The sequence below is a fragment of the Dendropsophus ebraccatus genome, chromosome 9 (genome assembly GCF_027789765.1).
Source record: "Dendropsophus ebraccatus isolate aDenEbr1 chromosome 9, aDenEbr1.pat, whole genome shotgun sequence".
Lineage (NCBI taxonomy): Eukaryota > Metazoa > Chordata > Amphibia > Anura > Hylidae > Dendropsophus > Dendropsophus ebraccatus.
In genome coordinates this window covers 79,915,544-79,936,776 of record NC_091462.1, presented here as the reverse complement: position 1 = coordinate 79,936,776, position 21,233 = coordinate 79,915,544, and the positions used below count along the sequence as shown (strand labels likewise).

Sequence of the window (21,233 nt, the reverse complement as noted above, 5' to 3'; positions counted from 1 at the left end):
TTGTGCTTTGCACCAGCATCTCTTGGCCCTCAAGGCCAACTACCTATACCAGGATTAATCATTCCCATATGGGGATATAGGGTGGAAACCAGGGGACCTCTTAGACCACACCCTCGGGAGTGGCTTAAAGTCAAACTGGATTGATGGCATTACGGGCCTACAATTGCTGATCTTTACAGTAAAGTTGAATATTTTGTTTTACTTTTTGTTCTTGAAAGCTTTCACTTACTTTCCTGATGCACTTCCTGCAAGTTCTTCTGCAAGTTCTTCCTTCTCCATCTCAGCTTGTTTTCTTGCCCTCTCAGCAGCAGCCAAATCCTAAAGTAGAAAACATCTATGAACTTCTGGGACTATTTGTTCACATTATGGTTATATTTCTTTCCTCCTTTCCCATGAAATAATCTCATCTATTACCTCTTGTAGTTGAATGAGTTCCGCTTCTAAGCTCTTGGCTTTCTTCTCATTTTCTCTAGCAGTAGCAAAGATCTCCTCTCGTGCTGCACGAGCATCATCAAGATCTCTCTGGAAGTCTTTCATCTGAGCCTGAAATACATATAATTAGGTAGAAATGTAAAATGTAATCTAATGTATCAATGGTGACACAGTAGACCCTTTGTGGGTAATGACACTAAGTAACTGTGTATGAACATGTTTCTTGTTTGTCTGAAATGTTCTGATTTCTGCTGACCTGCAGCTTCCTCAGTTGTTTGATAGCTTCATCCCGGCCTTTGTTGGCAAAGTCAACTTGTCCTTCCAAGTCTTTCAGGTCAACTTCTAATTTCTTCTTGGCTGCAGCTGCCAGTGTTCTCTGTTTGCGTTCATCTTCCAGTTCTGTTTCATACTCGTGCACCTTAAAAAGTGAGAACAAATAATCGATGAAGACTACTCTTTTGATATCAGAACAACTAAAATTGTTGCATTGAAAGAAAGATCAGGAAATTTAGTTTATTATTATTTGTATTATTATTATATTCATATATTGTGTCCACATCCTATTACATTCCTTATACTTGTGTAGTTGATATTGATGGATTGAATAATGTATATTTCTTATTACCTGTTTGACCAGCTGCCTCCTCTTCTCCTCATTCTGCTCATCTCTTGCTTGTAAATCTCTTTCAAATTGTGTTTTAAGGGCCTGCATGTTGACTTCAAGTCTAAGTTTGGCATCTTCAGTTGCTTGCAGCTCATCTTCCAACTCCTCCAGCTGTGTCTTCATTTCTTCAACTTGTTGTTCAAGGGTCCGCTTGGATTTCTCTAAATCATGGACCTAAAAAAAAACAAAACAAAAAAAAACACAGCATCATTTACTTCCACCCTTTACCCAAACTTGAAAAACAGAACCACGTATATGATCTGTGACTGGAGCTAATCTGACAAGGTTGCAAAAGTTTCTTGGTAGAAGCAATGTATGTTTTAAATTAACCATATACATTACTTACATTCTTGCCTACATCATCCTTTGAGCTGACCAAGTCCTCCATCTCAGCCTTCAGTAGTTTATTAACTCTTTCAAGTTCTTCCTTGGACTGTAAGGCTTCCTCAAGTGCTCTGGCCAGTGATAACGCTTTGGTTTCTTTCTCTCTGGCTTCAGCCTCAGCTCTGTCTCTTTCATCTGCATATTTTGAAGATATGTTTTTCTCCTCAGCCAACATCTGCCGATACAACAGGAATGGTTATCCACTGATCTATAAAATCACCACACAATATATCTCAGTCAAATTGTGACAAACCTGGTCGAATTTCTTCTGTTTCTTCTCCAAGTTGGACACAAGTTGGCGTTGATTGTCCAAGTCAACTATTAAGTCATCAAGCTCCTGCTGTAGCCGATTCTTGGTCTTTTCCAGTTTGTCGTAGGAAGCTGCTTTCTCTTCAAACTGTTGTGTCATGGACTCAATATCTCTCTGGAACTTCTTCTTGCCTTCTTCCATTGATTCTATTGTAGCAGTAAATTCTTGCAGTTTCCTCTTGGAGTCTTGGAGCTGAAATGGGAGGAACAAATAGATTATATTTCATGAATTTGATAACGGTAAAAACCTTGGCATTTAATGTGTTAGTATGGTAAAAAATTGTTACATATGAAGATCAGTTGTGTGATAGTTGGACCACCCCAGGTGTAAAATAGGTTTTTGCTATACAGTACATTCAAGGGGTAAAAAAACATCTAATTGGCATTTTCAAAATCCCATTAACATATATCGTACAGTAATTTGCTGTGGATGTCAGCAACAAATCTGCCACGTCTGAACACACCCTTACTTTTACTTTCAGTCCAATATCTAGTCTTACAAAAACTAAAATGATTAATGCTGTTGCTTCTTAAATAAATTGTAGTTAAAGGGTGGCTGTAGGTAATACATGCACTTATATACGTTTTGCCTGGATTATAGGATCATTACAGACCAAGTACCTGGACATTTAGTGTGGAGATATGACGTTCAAGATTCTGCTTGGCCTCTGTTTCCTCATCCAGTTGTTCCTGCAGACTGTTCCTCTCATCCTCTATTTGTCGGAGCTTGGTGGCCACATTCAACTTCTGACGAGTCTCTTCTTGGAGCAACTCCTAAAGTGGTAAGAATATAAATTTATGTATACATTGAAGATCATTAAAAGGAAAAGATTTTGGGGAGACGAGTAATCATTTATACTATTATATTTAACTTAAAATCACTTGCCTGACTGTCCTGGAGCTGTGATGTCAAGCTTGCAACATCTTTGGAAAGTTTGATGGACTTTGATTCTGCTTCGTTCAGTAGGACAGTGACGCTTTCCAATTCCACCTACAAATATAAGGAAACTGTTTATAGTAAATCAGTAAGGCGGGGGAGTGATTTCCAAAGAGGATTCCAGCAATGTAATGTTGTATACCTGTACTCTGTGGCATTTTTCGGTCAGCTCATTTCTAGCCTTCTCTCCATCAGCATACTTAGCTTGTAGTTCTTGTAGCTGAACTTCAACCTTCTTCTTCTTATGCTCCACATCTTGCTTGACCTGATTTAGTGACCTGATCTCTACTGTGAGCTCTGAGTTCTCCTTCTCCAAAGCTTGTTTGCTCTTTTCCAAGTTGACTTTAACCTGTGCAATGGGAAGGTAAAATATGTATAATTGAGTATCCTACTAAAACATTTTTCTGATTTGATAAAGGTAATGAAGAATTCTTACTCTTTTCACTTGTTCCAGTTGTTCTGTTATCTCTTCAACAGCTTGCGTGTGCTTCTGTCTCATCTCTTGGACCTGGGCTTCATGGGATCTCGTCTCCTCCTCCAATGCCCTCTTTAATACTGTAACCTCTTGTTCTCTCTTGGCTCTATAATGAAGTAGGCACATTATGAAGCATTACATATACAACATACTAAATACATATGTATAATCTACAATTTGCAATCTACAATTATGGATATTAGCCGGCCATAACTGATAATTCCTATATGTTACCACATGAAAAGACATTAATGTTCCCTCAAGGGCTTAGATCAAGAACTGATTTTTTTCTTGTGTGAATAGTTAAAAGGGCACATTTGCAAGTATTACAACAATAACAAAACTAGTACTTTACCACTTAGAGGAATATTCTGGTCCCTGTGTAAACATAAATATGATGGTGGTGGTGGGGCAATAGACCAAAAACATACTTTACCTGGCCCTGATCTATCGCTGTTCCTGAACAGCTATGTCTATTGCCCCCGATCTTTTCTCCCCATTTCTTGCTTCTGATATAAGTGGTTGGGAGCAGGACCTGCTGCCTGAGCCAATCACTGTCTGCCTTGCCATCATATAAATTTTTACACATTTTTACAGTCTTTGGCTGGGTTCACACTATGTATATTTGAGGCTGTATTTGTGAGGCTGTATAGCAACCAAAACCAGGAGTGGATTGAAAACACAGAAAGGCTATGTTCACATAATGTTGTAATTGAGTGGATGGCCGTCATTTAATGGCAAATTTTTGCTGTTATTTTAAAACAACGGCTGTTATATTGAAATGATGGCAGTTATTTACCGTTATATGACGGCCATCCACTCAATTACAACATTGTGTGAACAGAGCCTTTCTGTGTTTTCAATCCACTCCTGGTTTTGGTTGCTATGAGGACCTGACTTGAGGACCAAATACTGCCTGAAGTATACAGTGTGTGAACCCAGCCTTTAGGGGTACAAACACACACATCGTATACGCAGCAGATACGCAGCAGATCTGCAGCAGATTTGATGGTGCAGATTTGATGCTGTGTTTAGTTATTCAGATCTAATCTGCTGCGTATCTCTGTTGGTATATGTGTGTGAAGCTATCCTAAAAGTATATACCAACTATAAACCTTTATGGCATACCCCATAGATATTCTCTCATCATGATGAACCTACCATTGGTCTCCAATCTAGACTGATGAATGGAGCCCAGTCGCAAACACCATGGAGAGTGTAGGGACTCCTGCTTACCGGAGTTCTTGCTGTGTTGCTGTGCTGTCGAGTGTGTCTTCCAGCTCTGTCTTCAGTGCTTCCAACTCTTCACCCAAGTCTCTCTTTTGCTTCTCTGCCTTGTTTCTCGCTGCTCTTTCTGATTCCAAGTCTTCTTGAAGATCAGAGATGTGGGCTTCTAACTCTCTGATTTTTTTCAAAGCATTATTCTTCTGGGCAAGTTCATCTTCCAACCTAAAATCGTGATAAATGGAGACAAATGTGGAACAATGAATCCAGTTTTCAAGTACAAGTGCAAAAGTTATATCTTCACCCCAAATAATTTTAATGTTGCAATTTGCTTATGTAATGTTTGCCAACTTGGCGAAGTGAACGATCAGCATTTGAATACCACTGCCTAAAGAAGGTGGATGCAGCTGGAGGACGGCCATAGTCCACTTACAGCAGGTTTAGTCATCTCTAATGTTGATTGTATGCTGCTAAATCCAGCTATAACACACATCCTGGAAGTCTTCAATGTTGTGCAACTACTATAGCTTTGCTGTTAACCTCTACTATGTTCCCCTCTACAGAATGAATCTCTATATTATCACTTAGTTCCTGAGAAACTGTTCTTCTTGCTTGATTAATTCCTAAAATAGTCACCTGGCGAGAGCCGCCTGGAGCTCCTCTTCTTTTTTAGCTAAGAGTTGTTTGAGCTCAGCGATCTGTGCTTGCAGCTCGGCAATTTGTTCATTAAGGTCATTGGCTTCTCCTTCCAGCTTTCTCTTAACCTTGTCAAGCTCTTGTCTGCTTTTCTCTTCTTTCTTTAGACGCACTAGAGGAAGGACATAAAGGAGGTTACATATGAGAATGCTAACCCTCTAATACAATTAGGTACAAGAGAAGTCTATGGGAGTTAGCTGCATCAGTGAGTTCCTTAGATTTTGGGTGGAAAAACAGACACACTGGTGATAGCTGGTAAGGGCCCTATATAATCCATCGTTGTATAGTGGCTTATATGGAGATATAAATTTACCAAAAATCTATAAATATATGGTACTGACCTTCCAGTTCTGAGATCATAGATTCATGTTTATTTTTTAATTTTGTCAAATTCTTAGCTTTTTCTTCTTCCTCTGCCAAATTGGATGTCAGGTCGTTCACTCTGTCCTCAAGCAACTTTCTCTCCTAGTTTAAAAAATATATTTACACATATTTTGCTTTTCAGGGAATAAACTTTTTTTTGTCTTGTAAATAATTCATTTCTGTCTATGCTTATACCTTGGATAACTTGTTGTTCTGATCATCCATTAATAGAACATCATCTTCCAATTTCTTTATCTTGGCTTCTGCTGTCACTTTCTCCAGTTGTAGCTTCTGTCTGGCTGCTTCCTCTTCTTCTAATTGTTCCTCCAGGTCCTGAAGTGGATCATATTAATTTACAATTTTGTAGTTGCTGTTGTAAAGTTCATATATTTTCAACACGTCCCTGAAGTTCTCGGATGTCCTATACCTATAGTAGACATACTTTGAAGATGTCCAAAATGACAAATGCTGCATTACCTGCATCTGCTGCAACATCTTCTTTTTTTCGGCTTGTAGTTGCTGATTTTGTTCCTCTTCTTCCTCTATTCTGGCTTCCATTTCATGTAGAATCTCTTCCAATTCTTGTTTCTTGGCTTGCAACCGTATCCTCATCTCTTCTGCCTCAGCAAATAACTCAGTCTCGGCCTGAAGCTGCTCTTGGAGTAGAGTCTTCTCTTCTGTCAACTAGAAAAGCACAATATAACCACAGTGTACAATGTACCCTGGCATAATGTAGACTTTTCCATACATCATTTATCATTTATAGAATAATGTAGATGTTCTGTAGGAATTGTTGTAAGAGTTACCCTAGTATAATGGAGATGTTTTCTACATATCAGTGTAAGGTTTACTATAGGACAATGTCAACATCTTGGGTATATTGTAAGATTTACTTTAGTATAATGTAGATATGTTTGACTAATTATTGATTGACCAGCACTAAATGATAGTGAAACAGGTTTTGGAAGTTGTGTTCTGGTTTCCATCTACCTGCACATGCTTCATCTGAATCTCCTTCAATTCAAGCTCTGTCTTGTGGAACCTCTCATTGAGTTTTTGAAGCTCTTCATCTTTGGCTTGCATTTCTTCTTCCTGACGGGTCACTTGCAGCAGAGGTTTCACCTGGCAAGATATTTAGAGTGAATAGGAAACCTTTAGGCTTTTCATAATGCCAGATATTTGCGTGTTATTGTGCATTTAACTGCTGTGGATATTTTGATAAGTGAAGATTTTAGAAGGTTACCTTAGTGAATAGTCTCCACCATTGCCAGTTTCTAAGCTTCAGATAAGCAGCACAATTTCTCTGTATGACTTTCATTGCGGTGAGCTGCTGTTGTCTCTTTGAGAAAGCCCTGTAAGTGTGAAATACATTGAGAATTCAAGACTGTAACGTATATAAATTCACGCCTAACGCATGAGGGGTGACCTTCCACACAGGTATACAATTAAAGGGATGGTTTCATGAAGTTCTAACCAGATGTGTGCCACATACATAATTGTACAGGAGAACAAATGTGCAGTTTTTAATAAAGTAGCTTAAATCCCTTTACCATGTTTCTTCCTCATGGATTTATTCATTCTGTTTTCCTCTCTGAACTGTGACCCTGCTGTTGCCATGCAAGGTGCAGCGATCGTGGCAGCCCACCATTGAGGGTGAGGGCCTGGCTGCTGATAGCAACCGGTCCTCACCTGCTATGAAGAGAGTTCACCACCTAAGCTCGCTTCATAGTGTGGCCCCCCCAGCGTCCATGTACTCAAGTACTCAAAATAATGGTTATTGTTTTGAGTACCAAAAAACAGACGTTGTTTAACATACTTTGGCAGTCGTGATTGCAATGATGGATGCTGGTACAAATGATGGCCCTTTTGGGTGTGGCTATTTTTAAACGTCCATTACAGTATGTAAAAACTTACAAAATAACAGCCGCTGTTTGCTAAATAACAACCGAGAATTAAAGCCATGAACATTAATTTGACGGCCACTGCGAACAGTGGTCATTATTCTATACAATGTGTGCACTGATGGCCGTTGTTTCCATTGACTTCAATGGAAATCATTGAAGAATAAAAACAACAGCTGTTATTTTAAATAAAATTGGTGGCCGTTTTGTTTTTTTAAAGAAAAAAGACAATATTTGAAGATGGCCTTAGGCTTACAACCATCTGAACGCTGCCTCATGTCTTCATTGTTGGGCTTATGACTAATAATAAAGAGGAGAAAATGTACAGGAACATGTATACACTGCGCTAGACAGGCCACTGGAAGGTCAAACCGCTACTTACTTTCTTGCAAGGTAACCACGACTTTGAGCTTGGAAAGCAATAATTACATCTGTGATCTTCAAGTCTCGTTCTTCTTCCAGGTGGGCAAGAACACCTGTCCTGAAGAATATCTTACTTTGGCCAACTCTGTACAGATTAGGATCAAGTTCTAAGGCTTTGATCTAACAAAAACAAAGTATGCAAACATGTATAAATATATATATAGCGCATAAATATATAAATGACTGTATCATATTTAGGTCGATTGGGCCCACCAGAGGAAATAATTCTGATGACCTACAGCCCCATTTTCTCGTAGCCAGCACAAGATCGACTTAATGTGATTCTGCAGTGATGCGTCTTGTGTGCTATGGAGATAAAGCAGGAGGCTCTGTCTCCTAATGCACAGTTATAACTGGCTAGCTGCGGGTACTTTGTGCAGGTATTAACTGGTTTAAAAAATACTTTAAAAAGAGAAATGATTATTGTGCAAAGTGCTGCACTGTAATAATTTTTCATATAACTTTACAGATACACTTTAAAAGGGAACCAACAATGGTTCCCAGCTGCATAGTATAAATATACTGTGCATCTCCCCGAGGCTACCAGCCACATCTGCGGCAGTAGCTTTACATGAAGTAAAAAGTAGTTGTAGTCCAGTGAGCAAGGCCGGGAGAGGGAAGTAGTCATATGGGTGGGGAGACGCCCATGACTAGTCACAGCTCTCTGTCAGCGTGCTCTGCGGGATGATTGACAGGCAGAGACCTGTTAGTGGCCTCTCTGCCTGTCAATCAGGAATGGCAGAGAGCCGTGACTAGTCACGAACATCTCCTCGCCCAGAAAACTACTTGCTGCCCCTCTCCTGGCCTCGGCCTTTCCCCCCATGTAAAGCTACCGATACAGATGCAGCTGGTAGCCTTGGGGAGCTGTACGGTCGATTTATACTGTGCAGCTGGGAAGCATATCGGCACAATTGTGCTGATTGGTTCCCTTTAATGACATTTAAACATATTTCAACTTTTTTTAATTCATTTTAAACTTATGCTTCTTTCCATATAAGATTATGTGCAGTTTTAAAAATATTCGGGGAGTGTTTATTAAAATGTATAAGTAGACAATGGGAGAAATTTATCATGGGCTATATGCCTATTTTTAGGTGAATAATTGGATTTTTCGCCCATTTTTGGTCTAAATTCTAATTATGAACCAGTATTCGACAAGCAAAAAGTTTTTAGATGCAACTTTCTTTTTAATCTGCCTGTTTTCAGCATTCATAAAAAAAAATTGCAAAATCCGGAATTTTTGCCTTTTTAAAAAGTCTCAAAAACTGGGGCAGGCTTATGTCTGATCAGCACCAGGTGGATTTGTTTGCAACTTTTTAATTAGATGCATTTACTATGACAGTGCAACTTTTCCATAAATTACACACAATATATTGGAACAAAATAAATACCAACCCCCATTAGAACAGTCACACACATTCGATTCCTTAGTAAATGTTGCTATTGGCAACTTTACTTTTGCAGAACTACTATTACCTGTGATTGGTACCTTCCAATATTTTATAATAAGCGGAAAATACAAAGGTTTTTGGATAATAGTCATTCATTCATCAGCACATACTATGCAGGAATGAACATGTGAGATGAGATGGTCATGTATTGTGTTATACTTACCATGAGCACACAGGCCTGTTTACCATCCATAAAGCCTTTAGGAATAGATCCAGCAGCAAGGATTTCATATCTATATAACAAGTATAAAAAAAAAAAAAAAAGATCCCTTAGCCGAAGTGTGCCTCTATTTATTACCAGTACAGTGTACATGGCGGATTGTCTGTCTATAAGGCATGTATCATATTTACATGTGCTACTTAATGCTGCACATGTATAGAATTATACAGACTCTTTAGATATAACTCGCTACAGGCCAATGTTTTATTATTACCTTATTTACCATACTATACTATTGTTTGTGCTGTAAATGATGTTTTAAAAAAGACAAATAGTAGTTGGTAATGGATTTACCTTTGACGGAACTCCTGGAAAACAATTCTATTGGGGAATCCTTGGCGACAAATTCTAATGCCTTCTAAGACACCATTGCACCTCAGCTGTTCCAGAACAAGATGGGCATCAAGCTTTCCTGACTAAAGAAATATTTATATGATTAGACACATGCACCATTAGGTCAAACTTTGTGTAAAGGCGCAACAGAGCAGTTGTATATAGCAACCAATCAGATACCTGCTTTCAATAATATGAAAAAGAGGATAGTATGAGCTCTACTGCTAGGACAAAAAATAGGAGTAACTGCCGAGCTTAACCTGCCAGCTATAATGAGTTTTCCAGGCAAAACTGATTGATGGCCTATCCACAGGTAAAGTAGTGCAGGTGCTGCAGCTGTGCTGGACAGCTGGTCAGCTGGAGTGCCAGTCGTTGATACCCCTCTGATCAGCAATTGATGGATAGGTCATCAATAGAGATGAGCGAACCTGGAGCATGCTCGAGTCCATCTGAACCAGATTGTTCGGCATTTGATTAGCGGTGGCTGCTGAACTTGGATAAAGCCCTAAGGCTATGTGGAAAACATGGATATAGTCACTGGCTGTATCCATGTTTTCCAGACAACCTTAGAGCTTTATCCAACTTAAGCAGCCACCGCTAATCAAATGCTGAACGTTCGGGTTCGGATCAACTCGAACCCGGTTCGCTCATCTCTAGTCATCAATCAATTTTGCCTAAACAACCCTTTAAAAGGAAACTTACCAGCAGGTTAGAAGACTGTAACCTGCTGCTATGTTTCCATAGGGCAGCGGACGCTGAGAAAGAAGGTTATTTTCTTACTGCTGTTTTTTTAATTAAATCTTCTACGTAATAATTAAACTGAAGATTTAACTAAATGCAGCAGAGCTTGAAGGTAAAAAAAATTTACTTAATTCTCAGCAACCTGTGCACTATGGGGACATATATTTTATAGCTACTTTGAGTTAAAAAAAAAAGGTGGATTTCAATTACGGACCCCCATCTTTCAGCCAATGTGTTAAACAGCATATCTTGTTATGGGGGACACAACATATATGTACATCGTATGGACAGTACTTTTAATTTATTTGGAACTTCACAATTCTTAACCTTCCTATTAGTGGTGATGCAATATACTTGAACACTTGCTACCAAGTTCCCACTTGAATAAGTGGGAATAATACCTGTTGGAGGACTAGGGGTCAAAATACTCTGCAATGTTGGAGAGTCCATTGACTAGAATGTTCTTTAGTTTTGTAGAACATTGTGGCTTGACAAAACTACATAGGCCTTCAATGTTCGAAAGTATTGAATTCAAACATATAGAACTCTAGAGTACAGTACAACATTTATAGACACATATAACATTTGTTTACCCGTTTTTCATGATTTGGAATGATACAACGAACAAAGTTTGGATTAGTGTTTCTCAATGTTGTCATCAGTTTGCCCAGTTGCTCCTTGTAAAGTTGGCCAACAGTACGGAACATGCCTTTCTTGGTCTTTGAAGCACTTGGTAGGGAACTTTCAGTCATTTTCGCCATCTGATCCAACCCCACAATGCGGTCAACTAAAAAAGGTAATATTAATTATATTATATATTCTTAGCAATGGAATTGAAACAATGGAGGAACATTTGCATAGCTTTTATCTATAGTTTAGTTGTCGTTTGGTTTTACCATACCACAGTGAATTTGTCAAGCAAGATATTTAGTGGCAACAACCATGACGTACCATCTTTCCACAGATCTGCAACAAATTTATCTGATGACTGGTTCAATAAGGAGGTTACATTGTCATTCAGGGGGTCCATGTTCTTGGTTAGCCAAGCAGTGGCATCATAATCCACCTTTAGGAGACAAAGTCAATTTTGGAAATATTTATTATGTCAAAAATTAGATATTTGCAGTGACTATATTATCTAAACCTATAAGCCATACCTTTCCAGCATAGTGAATGAGGGTGAAGATAGTTTTATCCTTCAATTGCTTGGGTTTTGTGAATTTAATATGATTTCCTTGTTCTTGGATAAGTTTTTCCACAAATGAGACATCAGTGGCTTTAGGGAACCAACATTCTTCATCCAGAAGAGCCAATACACCAGGTGGGTTATTCTACAAATAGATTGAATTAAGAAAAAACAATTGAGAGACTACTTGACACTTTCCATCTTTTGTTTTTTACATCTTACAAATGACTTACAGGCCTCTCTATGAGCTCTATGCATGGCTGGAGATCTAAACCAAAGTCAATAAAGTTCCACTCAATGCCTTCTCTTTGGTATTCCTCCTGCTCCAGAATGAACATAGTGTGGTTGAATAGCTGCTGGAGTTTTTCATTGGTGTAGTTGATGCAAAGCTGTTCAAATGAGTTGACCTAAAATGATACGAAACATTAGGCCCTAGAGTAATAGTTGACTGCCCTCTACTATCTTGGCTGTGAAATATTAATCAAATTATAAATGCCATTTCATTTAGCTTACCGCAAATATTTCAAAACCAGCAATGTCAAGAATACCCAGGAAGGATGCGCCCTGTCTCTTAGTTTTATCAAGTGCTTTGTTGACCCGATTGAGCAACCACAGGAAGAGACGTTCATAAGTTGCTTTGGCCAAAGCTTCAATTGCAAAGTCAGCCTAATTGTAGGGAAAAGGTTGAGGAATTAGAGAGCTGAGAACCTTATGAGAACACAGTATCAAGAATTAAAACAGTCAAAACAAGAATGCCTTAATGGAGAAGCAAACAGTTGGTAACATTTGGACAGATAAAGAATTTTGTGAATTTTTTTGTGATAATCTTTGTTGTATTTTTAGGCAGATTATTATACTTGGTTGTTAAAGGGAAGCGTCAGCATAAAATATATATATTTTTCAAATCAGCTGGTACCAGAATTTTATATAGATTCATAAATTTCTTCTATTTAAAAATCTCAAGTCTTCAGCTGCTGTATGTAGTTTATACTTTCCAGTCTGACACATTGCTCTCGGCTGCCACCTCTGTCTGTAACAGGAACTTTCCAGAGCAGTAGCAAATTCCCATAGAAAACCTCTCCTGCTCTGGGCAGTATCTCTCAGGGACCGAGGTGGCAGCAGAGAGCACTGTGAAAGACTTGAAAGAATGCATCACTTCCTGCAGGACATACAGCAGCTGACTTGTGAAATATATATCACCAGAGTTTCCCTTTAAGGGCACATACATTGAGGCAGAACCATTTGAAATAGGCTAGAATATTGGTGTAATTTGCACCAAAACTGGCTAACATGACTTTGTTGACTTTAATTATAGATTTTGTACAATTCGTCAAAGGTGCGTGACAACATTAAAAGGAAGTGCAGCTTTACTGGAAAAAGGGCAATTGTGTGGGCCACAAATTGTGCCAAAATTGTGTAATATTTTGGACTAATTTAAGCTAGTGTAAAGATGATTCAGTCCCCTAAGCCACTGTGAAAGAAATGTTGTTGCAATGACCTTTTAATAGTTTGTGTTTAGGGCAAGTTAAACAGTAAGACAGATGTCTATCATATAGTACACTGATTATCTCTAATTATTTTTGAGTGGAAAGAAACTCCATGAACTCAATGAAATCTAAATGTGACACACAAGGTACAATAGGTTAGAAACCCTTGGCAGTATGAGTGTTCATGTCTTGATGAATAGCATTGGAGCTTGGCTCCCTGACAAGTTGGGGTATTTTGTATTAAGGTGATAATCTTCTGTGTCATCTCTTCAAAACATTGGGAATATGTGGCACATCCCCAGGAACTTATGTTCCCAGATTTTCAGGTGTTACTTGAGGACCTAACAGAGCCTCTCAGGTCGCTTGGTAAGGTATAATCACTTTTTTTTTTAGCAATAAATTTGTCACAAAACATTTTAGGAAACAGGAATTTAATAATCCCGTAATAATTTCCTATAGCATATAGAGCCTGGGTACACAATAATTTAAAGTGTCCATTTCACGGTTAAAAACTTTTCTAACCGTCTTCTAAACTTGTCTCTAGGACAGGTCAAAAGTTTTAATTGGTTTGGGTCAGGATGTTCACGCCCCGGTGATTGTTAGATAGAGCCAGAGGAACAGCTTGACTTCTCTTTCCAACTCCACGGAATCTCCATTTTGTTGCAGGAGATGATCCCGTGCAGCAGAACAGTAAAAGCATTAAGCTGTAGGTTTGCCTTAGCACTATGGTGACAACTCTAGTTTCTATCACTGTGTATGGTTTGGAGTATTATTGTGGGTGAAATGCCAGACACCTCTGGTGTCACCCACCTTGAAAAGAAAACAAAAGTGAGTAGTTCATTTTCCAAACAGTGAACATCTCATGGAATATGAACAGCCTAGAACTACAAGATCAAAATCAGGAACTTTTTGGAGGTGGAATGACAAGCTCTTATCCTCAGTATTCAGTATTTACTTTACCTAGGTTATATTTGTTGTAGACCAGTTTTATACTATATGTTACATTATTTATATGCACTGTACTTTGGGTCATAGAAGATTTGTATGTAAATTACTGCCAACTTACCTGTTCTTTGGTTTGGGCTTTTTGCACAAGATCTCTTCCCACTTTAATGCGAGGGGTAAGAATAGACCTTGTAAAGTCTGTTACATTGATTCCCATCAGATGGCAACATTTCTGGGCGGCTAAAGAACAAAAGACATATAAAGTCCACTGGTTGGTACAGTAGTAGTCATGTTTTTCATTTTGTGTAACCTTTGCTACATTCAACAAATTTGCTGATTCCTCTATCATTTTCTTGCCAACCAAATAGTTTCCTCTAGCGTAAGAACAACTGGATTTAATCAGGGCCGTAATAGCAACTGCTGCTGCCCTAGGCACTAAACCTGCAGACGCCCCATCTTGGGGAGCGTGGGGGAGAGTGATTTCAGCCACACGCATTTCTCAACGTGTAGAAAATTGTCGGAATCATGTTTTTCATGGTTTTTAACTGCTTAAAACATACATTTCCGGATTGAATCAATGATTAGAGCAGTCTGTATATTGTCTGATGGAATTCTTACCACAAGATTGGTAGATTGGTAGCTAACAGCTCCAGGCATCACAGCCACACCAGACCTGATCATACCCCCCCCCCCCCCCCCATCCCTCAAAAAGTCACCAGATTTACTGGCAAGTCTGACCGGGAGGTGAGAGACTAAAAAAAAAAAAAAAAAAAAAAAGGTTCTTCACCCTGCTCCCTGGTGCTGCCCCCCTGCAAGGTGCTGCCCTAGGCACCGGACCACGGGTGCCTAGTGGTAAATACGGCCCTGGATTTAATGGTACAATATATATTAAAGGGGCTGGTTGGTTGACTAAAAGAGCACTTTGAAGGTCCTCTAAAAATGGTAATTATATAGGTAGTGTGTGTATAATATATGCCCACAGATAACGAGTAAGGGGCCTATTAGACAGGCCGGATCAATAATGTAAACCGGCGCCGATCAGCTAGATCAGCGCTCATTTACTGAGCCTATTACATGTCTCGATTATCGTTTAGCAAGGGCTGCACAGGCATAGTTAAAAAAAGGCACCCCAATACCCAGCAAATTCAACAATCCATCTAAAAGTTTCAGACTTACTGACTTCATCAAGAGGAAAGGAGAACAATGTGTATAAATAGACACCTGTGGGTGTGAGCGTTACTTGTGAATCATCATTCTTCTTCACTCTTGATCCTCTTTCTTTATCCTGATATTATAAATATTCAGACGTTGAAAAGCAGCTCATGCCTGTAGCCCAACCCATTCGGGTGAGCGGCTCCCATTGAGGTGAGCGGCTCCCATTGAGGTGAGCTGTAACCTGTACTACTGTTCTCCCATGTTTCTCCTTTCCTCTGAGAATTACTCCATTGCATGATACTCTAAATAACATATTGCGTTTTCTTTTTAAAAAATACCATGTTTTTAATTTATTACTAACATACCTGTGTCATCTGGCATGGAGGCCTGGTCAGTGTTCCTTTCCTTCTTAAAGACAATGTTACCAAGCTGAAGGACCGATGACACCACCTTCATCATTGCTGCCATGAGGAAAAATTTTTTTATCCCAATTTGCATTTCTAATAAATCAGTATTTTCTCAGTCCTTCATGTTTAGGACTATGGAACCTACTAACCATTACTAACAAGGCAATTTGAGTAAGAATCCTTGTACACAGGCTGACATCTGCCCATGTGGGCACTGATCGACTAGGTACAAGTCAATCAGAAAATCATTAAAATAAACACCTAAACAGACCAATTGTTGGGAGTGAATGGCTGACAAGCTTTTGCTGATTCATCGTCTAATTGCTGTACCTTCTACATGGGCTACTGGCCCGTATGAAAGGGCTTTAAAGGGGATGTTTCATCACAGAATGACCCATGACGTTTTTATGTTAAACATATTTTTTCTAGTGAAGTTTATTGTGTCTATGTCCATGGGGCTTGCAGTAAAGCATTTCTCTAAATGCTGTTAAAAAACTGCTCAAAATATAATCCTCGCATAAAGACAAACATTCTAGTACTGGAACATTCACTGAATTGTGTCTAAACCTTGTCTCTATGCACTGGTTTATTCTTTTTGTATGCAGGATAAGGGCATGGTATAACCCTCACATGGAACTGCTAGAACTTTCATAATACAGTCAGAAATTCCAGACTTAGAGTCTCTTGGTTCTGCATATCATTATATAGCATTTCTTCTGCCAACTCTAATTGTGTCGAGAGAAGAATAAAGGACTTTTGCTGTAAACAAGATGTGACCTTATCTACATGGTTCTGACCATTGTACTGTTAGAGAAGGGGTTAAAGGCTACAATATTAAAAACGCCAACCTTGGTATTAGGGATGAGTGCTTCATATTCACAAGATTAGTTTAATTGGTGATTTTAGAGACTTCAAAGGCGAACAACTTACTATAATTGCTAGAAATTCTTATGTTAAGTTTAAGTCAAGATATTTTATGAACTTTGAAGCAGTTAGAAAACTGCCTCAGAAATGTGGCCCTCCATTCCTTTTTAAGGTTCAGGGGGATATTTATGAAGGCTGCACCAGTGGCGTACACCAGGGAGAAGGCGCAGGTTTGACCCTTCTCCCTGGCATATGCCATCCGTTTCCCCAGCTTTCCCGATGGGCTGGCGGAGGGTGGGGGTATGGCAAGGCGAGGAATAGGTGTGGCCACCCACTCCTGATTCACCAAGATGTATGCCTGCATAAACTATGGCAGAAATCTACACCTACTCAGGAGCAGGTGTATATTTCTGCGCCCGCCGAATGGCAGACGCAAGTCAGGCCAGTTTTACTAAGAGATGTGCGCCTCTTAGTAAATCCAGCAGGGCAGTTGGGGACAGGGCCTAAGTTAAGACCGGTGTACGAGTACTCTGGTCTTCATGAATGTCCCCCCAAGAATTTACTGTACTTAGAACTGGGAAATATGTACTCTGTATGTGTCAAGTCATTAGATCACATGATAAGGTAGGGCAGTAGGGTGACATGATCTCTTACATAGTTGTTCCTCTTCATTGAATCCCATGATTTCCATGGCCTCCAGAGTCTCCTGGAACATGTCTGCATCATCTTGTGAGGGGATGGGTACATAACCATGGGAAAAGAAGGTGTAATTTGAAAAACCTTCCAGTAGTAGTTCCTCTGAAAAACACAAAGGGAACTAATATAAATATATTGGATGGACACTGGAATTTGTAGTGTTGTGGGGATAGTCCAGCTAGTACTGTTATGGTGTACCACCCCACCAACGTGAGTCCTGTTTCAGGTGTTTATGCGCACATGCTACATACCCTTCCATGCAGGCTTAGATCCTTGAAGCAAATAGTAAAAGATGTGGAAAGTCCTCTCATCTTTCGCTTGCCGGATAGCACGAGATTTTTCAAGCAAATCTGTTTTATTATTAAAGACCCCAAACGTTGCATCAACAGAAAACCACTTTTAAAGATAACTTGAGGGAGGACAAGCAGGAATTTAGTGCTTGTTTATACAGTAAGACATTGTGCCAAAACCTTATTAGCCCTTATATGGCCTAGCCTGCTGCTATTCACCCGCTCCGTCAAACATTTAAGTGACAGCCATCCAGCAGAGCGGCCAACATTCAGGAATGGGTGACGGATTTATTCTATGTCTTATATATGGGACATTTTCCCTGTACTGTTTGAGTTATTCTTGCCAGTAATTAGAGGGGGGTTTCAACTATTACAGGTAATGGTGTCACTTATTGATTATTGGGACCTGACCTCTGGAACCCTACCAATCCTGTATTTGAAAAGGCTGCAGTGTTAGGGCCCTATTCCACGAGCCGAGCAGGGCCCAATCAACGATGTAAACGAGCGCCTATCTGCTAGGTCGGCGCTCGTTTACTGGGCCTATTCCACGACCCGACAACCATTAGCGAGGGCTGCAGGGACATCGTTACCAATGTCCTTGCAGCCCTTGCAGCATACATTACCTTTAGCAGGGCTTCTCCTCCGCTCCGTCTTCCTCCCAGGGTCCCGCGGAAGATGGAGCCAAAGAGGAAAAGCCCTGCTAGAGGTTATGTACTGTATGCTGCTTCTCAAAACGTTGGTCTCCTGCCACGCACCGCTATTCCACGCAGCAATGTGCGGTGGGTGACCAATGATTTTAGGTTTGGGCCTAAATACATGATCAGCCGATGACACGATCATCGGCTGATCATTTTCTCTATTCCACCGAGTGATAATCGGTCGATTTGACCGATTATCACTCCGCGGAATAGGCCCCTTAGTCAAATAGCTGTGGATTTGCCTTGTCCAGCAGAACTTGCTGACATCTACTGAGGAATATGCCCATCAGTTATAAGGTATGGCATATCCTATTATTATGCCATATCCTTTTTTAATGGGAATACCCCTTTAAAGGAGTCTTTCAGGCAGATGTAATGTTTTACAATGTACCTCCGTACCTCCCTGTACATTATAGTAATAATAGTTGGCATACTCACCTCCTTCGCTGCTCCCCCTATCTTATGATCCTGACTACGGTCCTGTTCTTTCTACTTATTATTTTTATTCACAGGTAGGTACATAGTAAAACATTGCATTGAGCAGGAAAACACTTTAAGGCTATGCTCCCACTTCAGGAACACAGCGTGGAGAAGGCGGCCATTTTGTTATATAGACAGCTGCTAAAAATTATCTTTATTAACGGCTGTTTATATAACAAGACTTCTGCCTTTGTCAGACATGTTCCCAAAGTGGTAACATAGCCTTAAAGTGTACCTTGTAGTGTCATGAAGTCTGCTGACCCAATCGGCAGCGATTTCCTTTCTGAGGCCAGAAGTTCATATATTTATGGATATGAACAAGTTGAGACCGTAATACGCGCAACCCACATTTGATCAGAATTGCAGTCAGGTCCATTATGGTCACGGCCTGTTTATATTCATGGATACCTGAACTTCCATTTACACAGAGGAAATTTAGTGCCGTTTAGGTCAGCGGACTTAATGACAGGTAAAATTCAAGGACCACTTAGGTCCCACATTAGGCATAACACAGTGAATTTTGCCTAGAATATTTCTATAAGGTGCCACAGTTTCAAAATTTCCAATTTTGTATGCAGTGCTGTACATTATATAATATATTGGTTTGAGAATGGCATAGTATATTATGGATTATTGATTTACTATGCGAGGTACAGACATAAGTCTCTCAATGTTTGGACATATACCAAACTACTGTATAGGTTGGAAGGAAATCCAGTTTGTATGTGAATGACAGTAATCACTTAAAGGGGTTATCCAGTGCTACAAAAACATGGCCACTTTCTTTCAGAGACAACATGACTCTTGTCTCCAGTTCTGGTGCTGTTTGCAATTAAGCTCCATTCACGTCAATGGAACTGAGCAGCAAAACCCCGCCCAAGCTGGAGACAAGAGTGGTGCTGTGTCTGATAGAAAGTGGCCATGTTTTTGTAGCGCTGGATAACCCCTTTAAGTCCTATTTGTTTCTATAATCTCTAACAACTTGATGCCTATGTAATAATAAAAATATATATATAAACTAGGTTTAGGTACCTACAAGATTAGACAAAAGGTCAGGGATTATGTGATGAGGACTCAGATGACAAGACGCTATGATATAATTCAGGCTAAGGAATCCTCTGGCTCACGCTATAGCTGGGATAAGTAACTCTTTGAATTGAAGAAACATAGTTTTTATTTTTTTTGCAGCAAACACTGTTCACATTTCTCCATATTTATATCCCTGTCTGTGGATATTTGCTTTACTTAGAGATGAAGTTCTTGTGTGGTTTATCTAACCGGCTGCATTCTTTTATAGCTGACTGAAAAGGATACAGGTTTCAATGTTTGCTCCAACAATGTAACCAGAAACATCAAAGTTAATACGAATAAATTTACCCTAGACAAATAAAAGATATTTAGAAAAAGGTTGTAACAATACGTTTTATAAGAAGTTCATGTAAACAATAAATTTACATGGTTTGTCACTGATCAAAAGCCTCTTCTGTTCATCTGTATGTTGGGTTATGGTGCTGGATGTGTGTTTGTATGTTATAGTGTTGAATGTATAAGGTGTTCCTTTACTGTGTAAATCCAGAATTATATCAGACTAATTCCTGTTATTATTACCACATTATATATTCTATAATATTAGAAAAAGTACTTATCTGAGATGCTGGAACCTCTAATACTTATTCTACCCTAAGGGTATATTCACACAGGTGTAGATTTCAGGCTGTGGATCTACTATGGATCTGCTATACAGTGTTTCCCGCACCAAAATAAATCTAAATCTAAATCTAAAATCATGTGCAGATCTGCTGCAGAACATCTGCAGTGTACGATTATACCCCTTAATCTTTGGTATATACATACAGTAACATGTACAGTAGGTAGATGCACCTAGATTTCTGCTGCCTACTTTGGTGCCCTCTCATGCCGGCTCCCATGTCTGGGGTGATTAATAAACTCAGTGTGACTGGCTTTATTATTCCCATGCTGAGCATAAGGGAATGACCAATAGAGATAAAGTTGGGAATAGGCATCACAGTAAGGCTGGGTTCACACTTCGTTTTTGCAATCTGTTTTTTTCATCCATTTTTGCCAAAAATTGATAAAAAAAATTTGATGCATCTGTTCTGATCTGCTTTTCCTTTGACTTCCATTATAAAAAAAATAAAAAAAAATAAAACAGATCAAAACGCATGAACCGCGTATTTTTTGTGCAAAAAACAGATGGAAGAAACGGATGCATGTGTGTGCATCTGTTTTGATGCATTTTTTCATTGAATTCCATTATAAAAAAAACGGATCAAAACAAATTTGCTTTTTTTAAATACACAAAAACACAGTCGACCTCATTTTTGTGTCCGTTAAAAAAAAAACGGATGCGTATTGATCAGTTTTTTTTTATAATGGTATTCAATGGAAAAAAAACGGATCAAAACGCATGCACAGACATGCATCCGTTTTTTGCAAAAAAAAAAAAACGGA

General features: G+C 39.3%; 1 protein-coding gene across 3 annotated transcripts in view; it reads right to left on the bottom strand.

Moving 5' to 3' along the window:
• MYH11 (myosin heavy chain 11) overlaps positions 1-21,233 on the bottom strand; it is an 86,299-nt gene that overhangs the window by 9,483 nt on the left and 55,583 nt on the right. For all 3 annotated transcript variants that reach the window (XM_069983688.1, XM_069983689.1, XM_069983690.1), the window contains 30 exons: positions 20,076-20,139; positions 17,545-17,643; positions 17,252-17,395; positions 15,692-15,787; positions 14,293-14,411; positions 12,253-12,405; positions 11,973-12,146; positions 11,711-11,884; positions 11,505-11,619; positions 11,147-11,340; positions 9,774-9,895; positions 9,423-9,492; positions 7,768-7,928; positions 6,728-6,836; positions 6,475-6,606; positions 5,962-6,168; positions 5,680-5,817; positions 5,463-5,586; positions 5,062-5,233; positions 4,438-4,650; positions 3,163-3,307; positions 2,869-3,075; positions 2,676-2,780; positions 2,411-2,563; positions 1,734-1,982; positions 1,443-1,655; positions 1,058-1,270; positions 689-850; positions 415-543; positions 230-318 (listed from right to left, as the gene is read on the bottom strand). In XM_069983688.1, the coding sequence (XP_069839789.1) occupies positions 230-318; positions 415-543; positions 689-850; positions 1,058-1,270; positions 1,443-1,655; positions 1,734-1,982; positions 2,411-2,563; positions 2,676-2,780; positions 2,869-3,075; positions 3,163-3,307; positions 4,438-4,650; positions 5,062-5,233; positions 5,463-5,586; positions 5,680-5,817; positions 5,962-6,168; positions 6,475-6,606; positions 6,728-6,836; positions 7,768-7,928; positions 9,423-9,492; positions 9,774-9,895; positions 11,147-11,340; positions 11,505-11,619; positions 11,711-11,884; positions 11,973-12,146; positions 12,253-12,405; positions 14,293-14,411; positions 15,692-15,787; positions 17,252-17,395; positions 17,545-17,643; positions 20,076-20,139 (4,445 nt within the window). The remainder of the gene's footprint in view (positions 1-229; positions 319-414; positions 544-688; positions 851-1,057; positions 1,271-1,442; positions 1,656-1,733; positions 1,983-2,410; positions 2,564-2,675; positions 2,781-2,868; positions 3,076-3,162; positions 3,308-4,437; positions 4,651-5,061; positions 5,234-5,462; positions 5,587-5,679; positions 5,818-5,961; positions 6,169-6,474; positions 6,607-6,727; positions 6,837-7,767; positions 7,929-9,422; positions 9,493-9,773; positions 9,896-11,146; positions 11,341-11,504; positions 11,620-11,710; positions 11,885-11,972; positions 12,147-12,252; positions 12,406-14,292; positions 14,412-15,691; positions 15,788-17,251; positions 17,396-17,544; positions 17,644-20,075; positions 20,140-21,233) is intronic.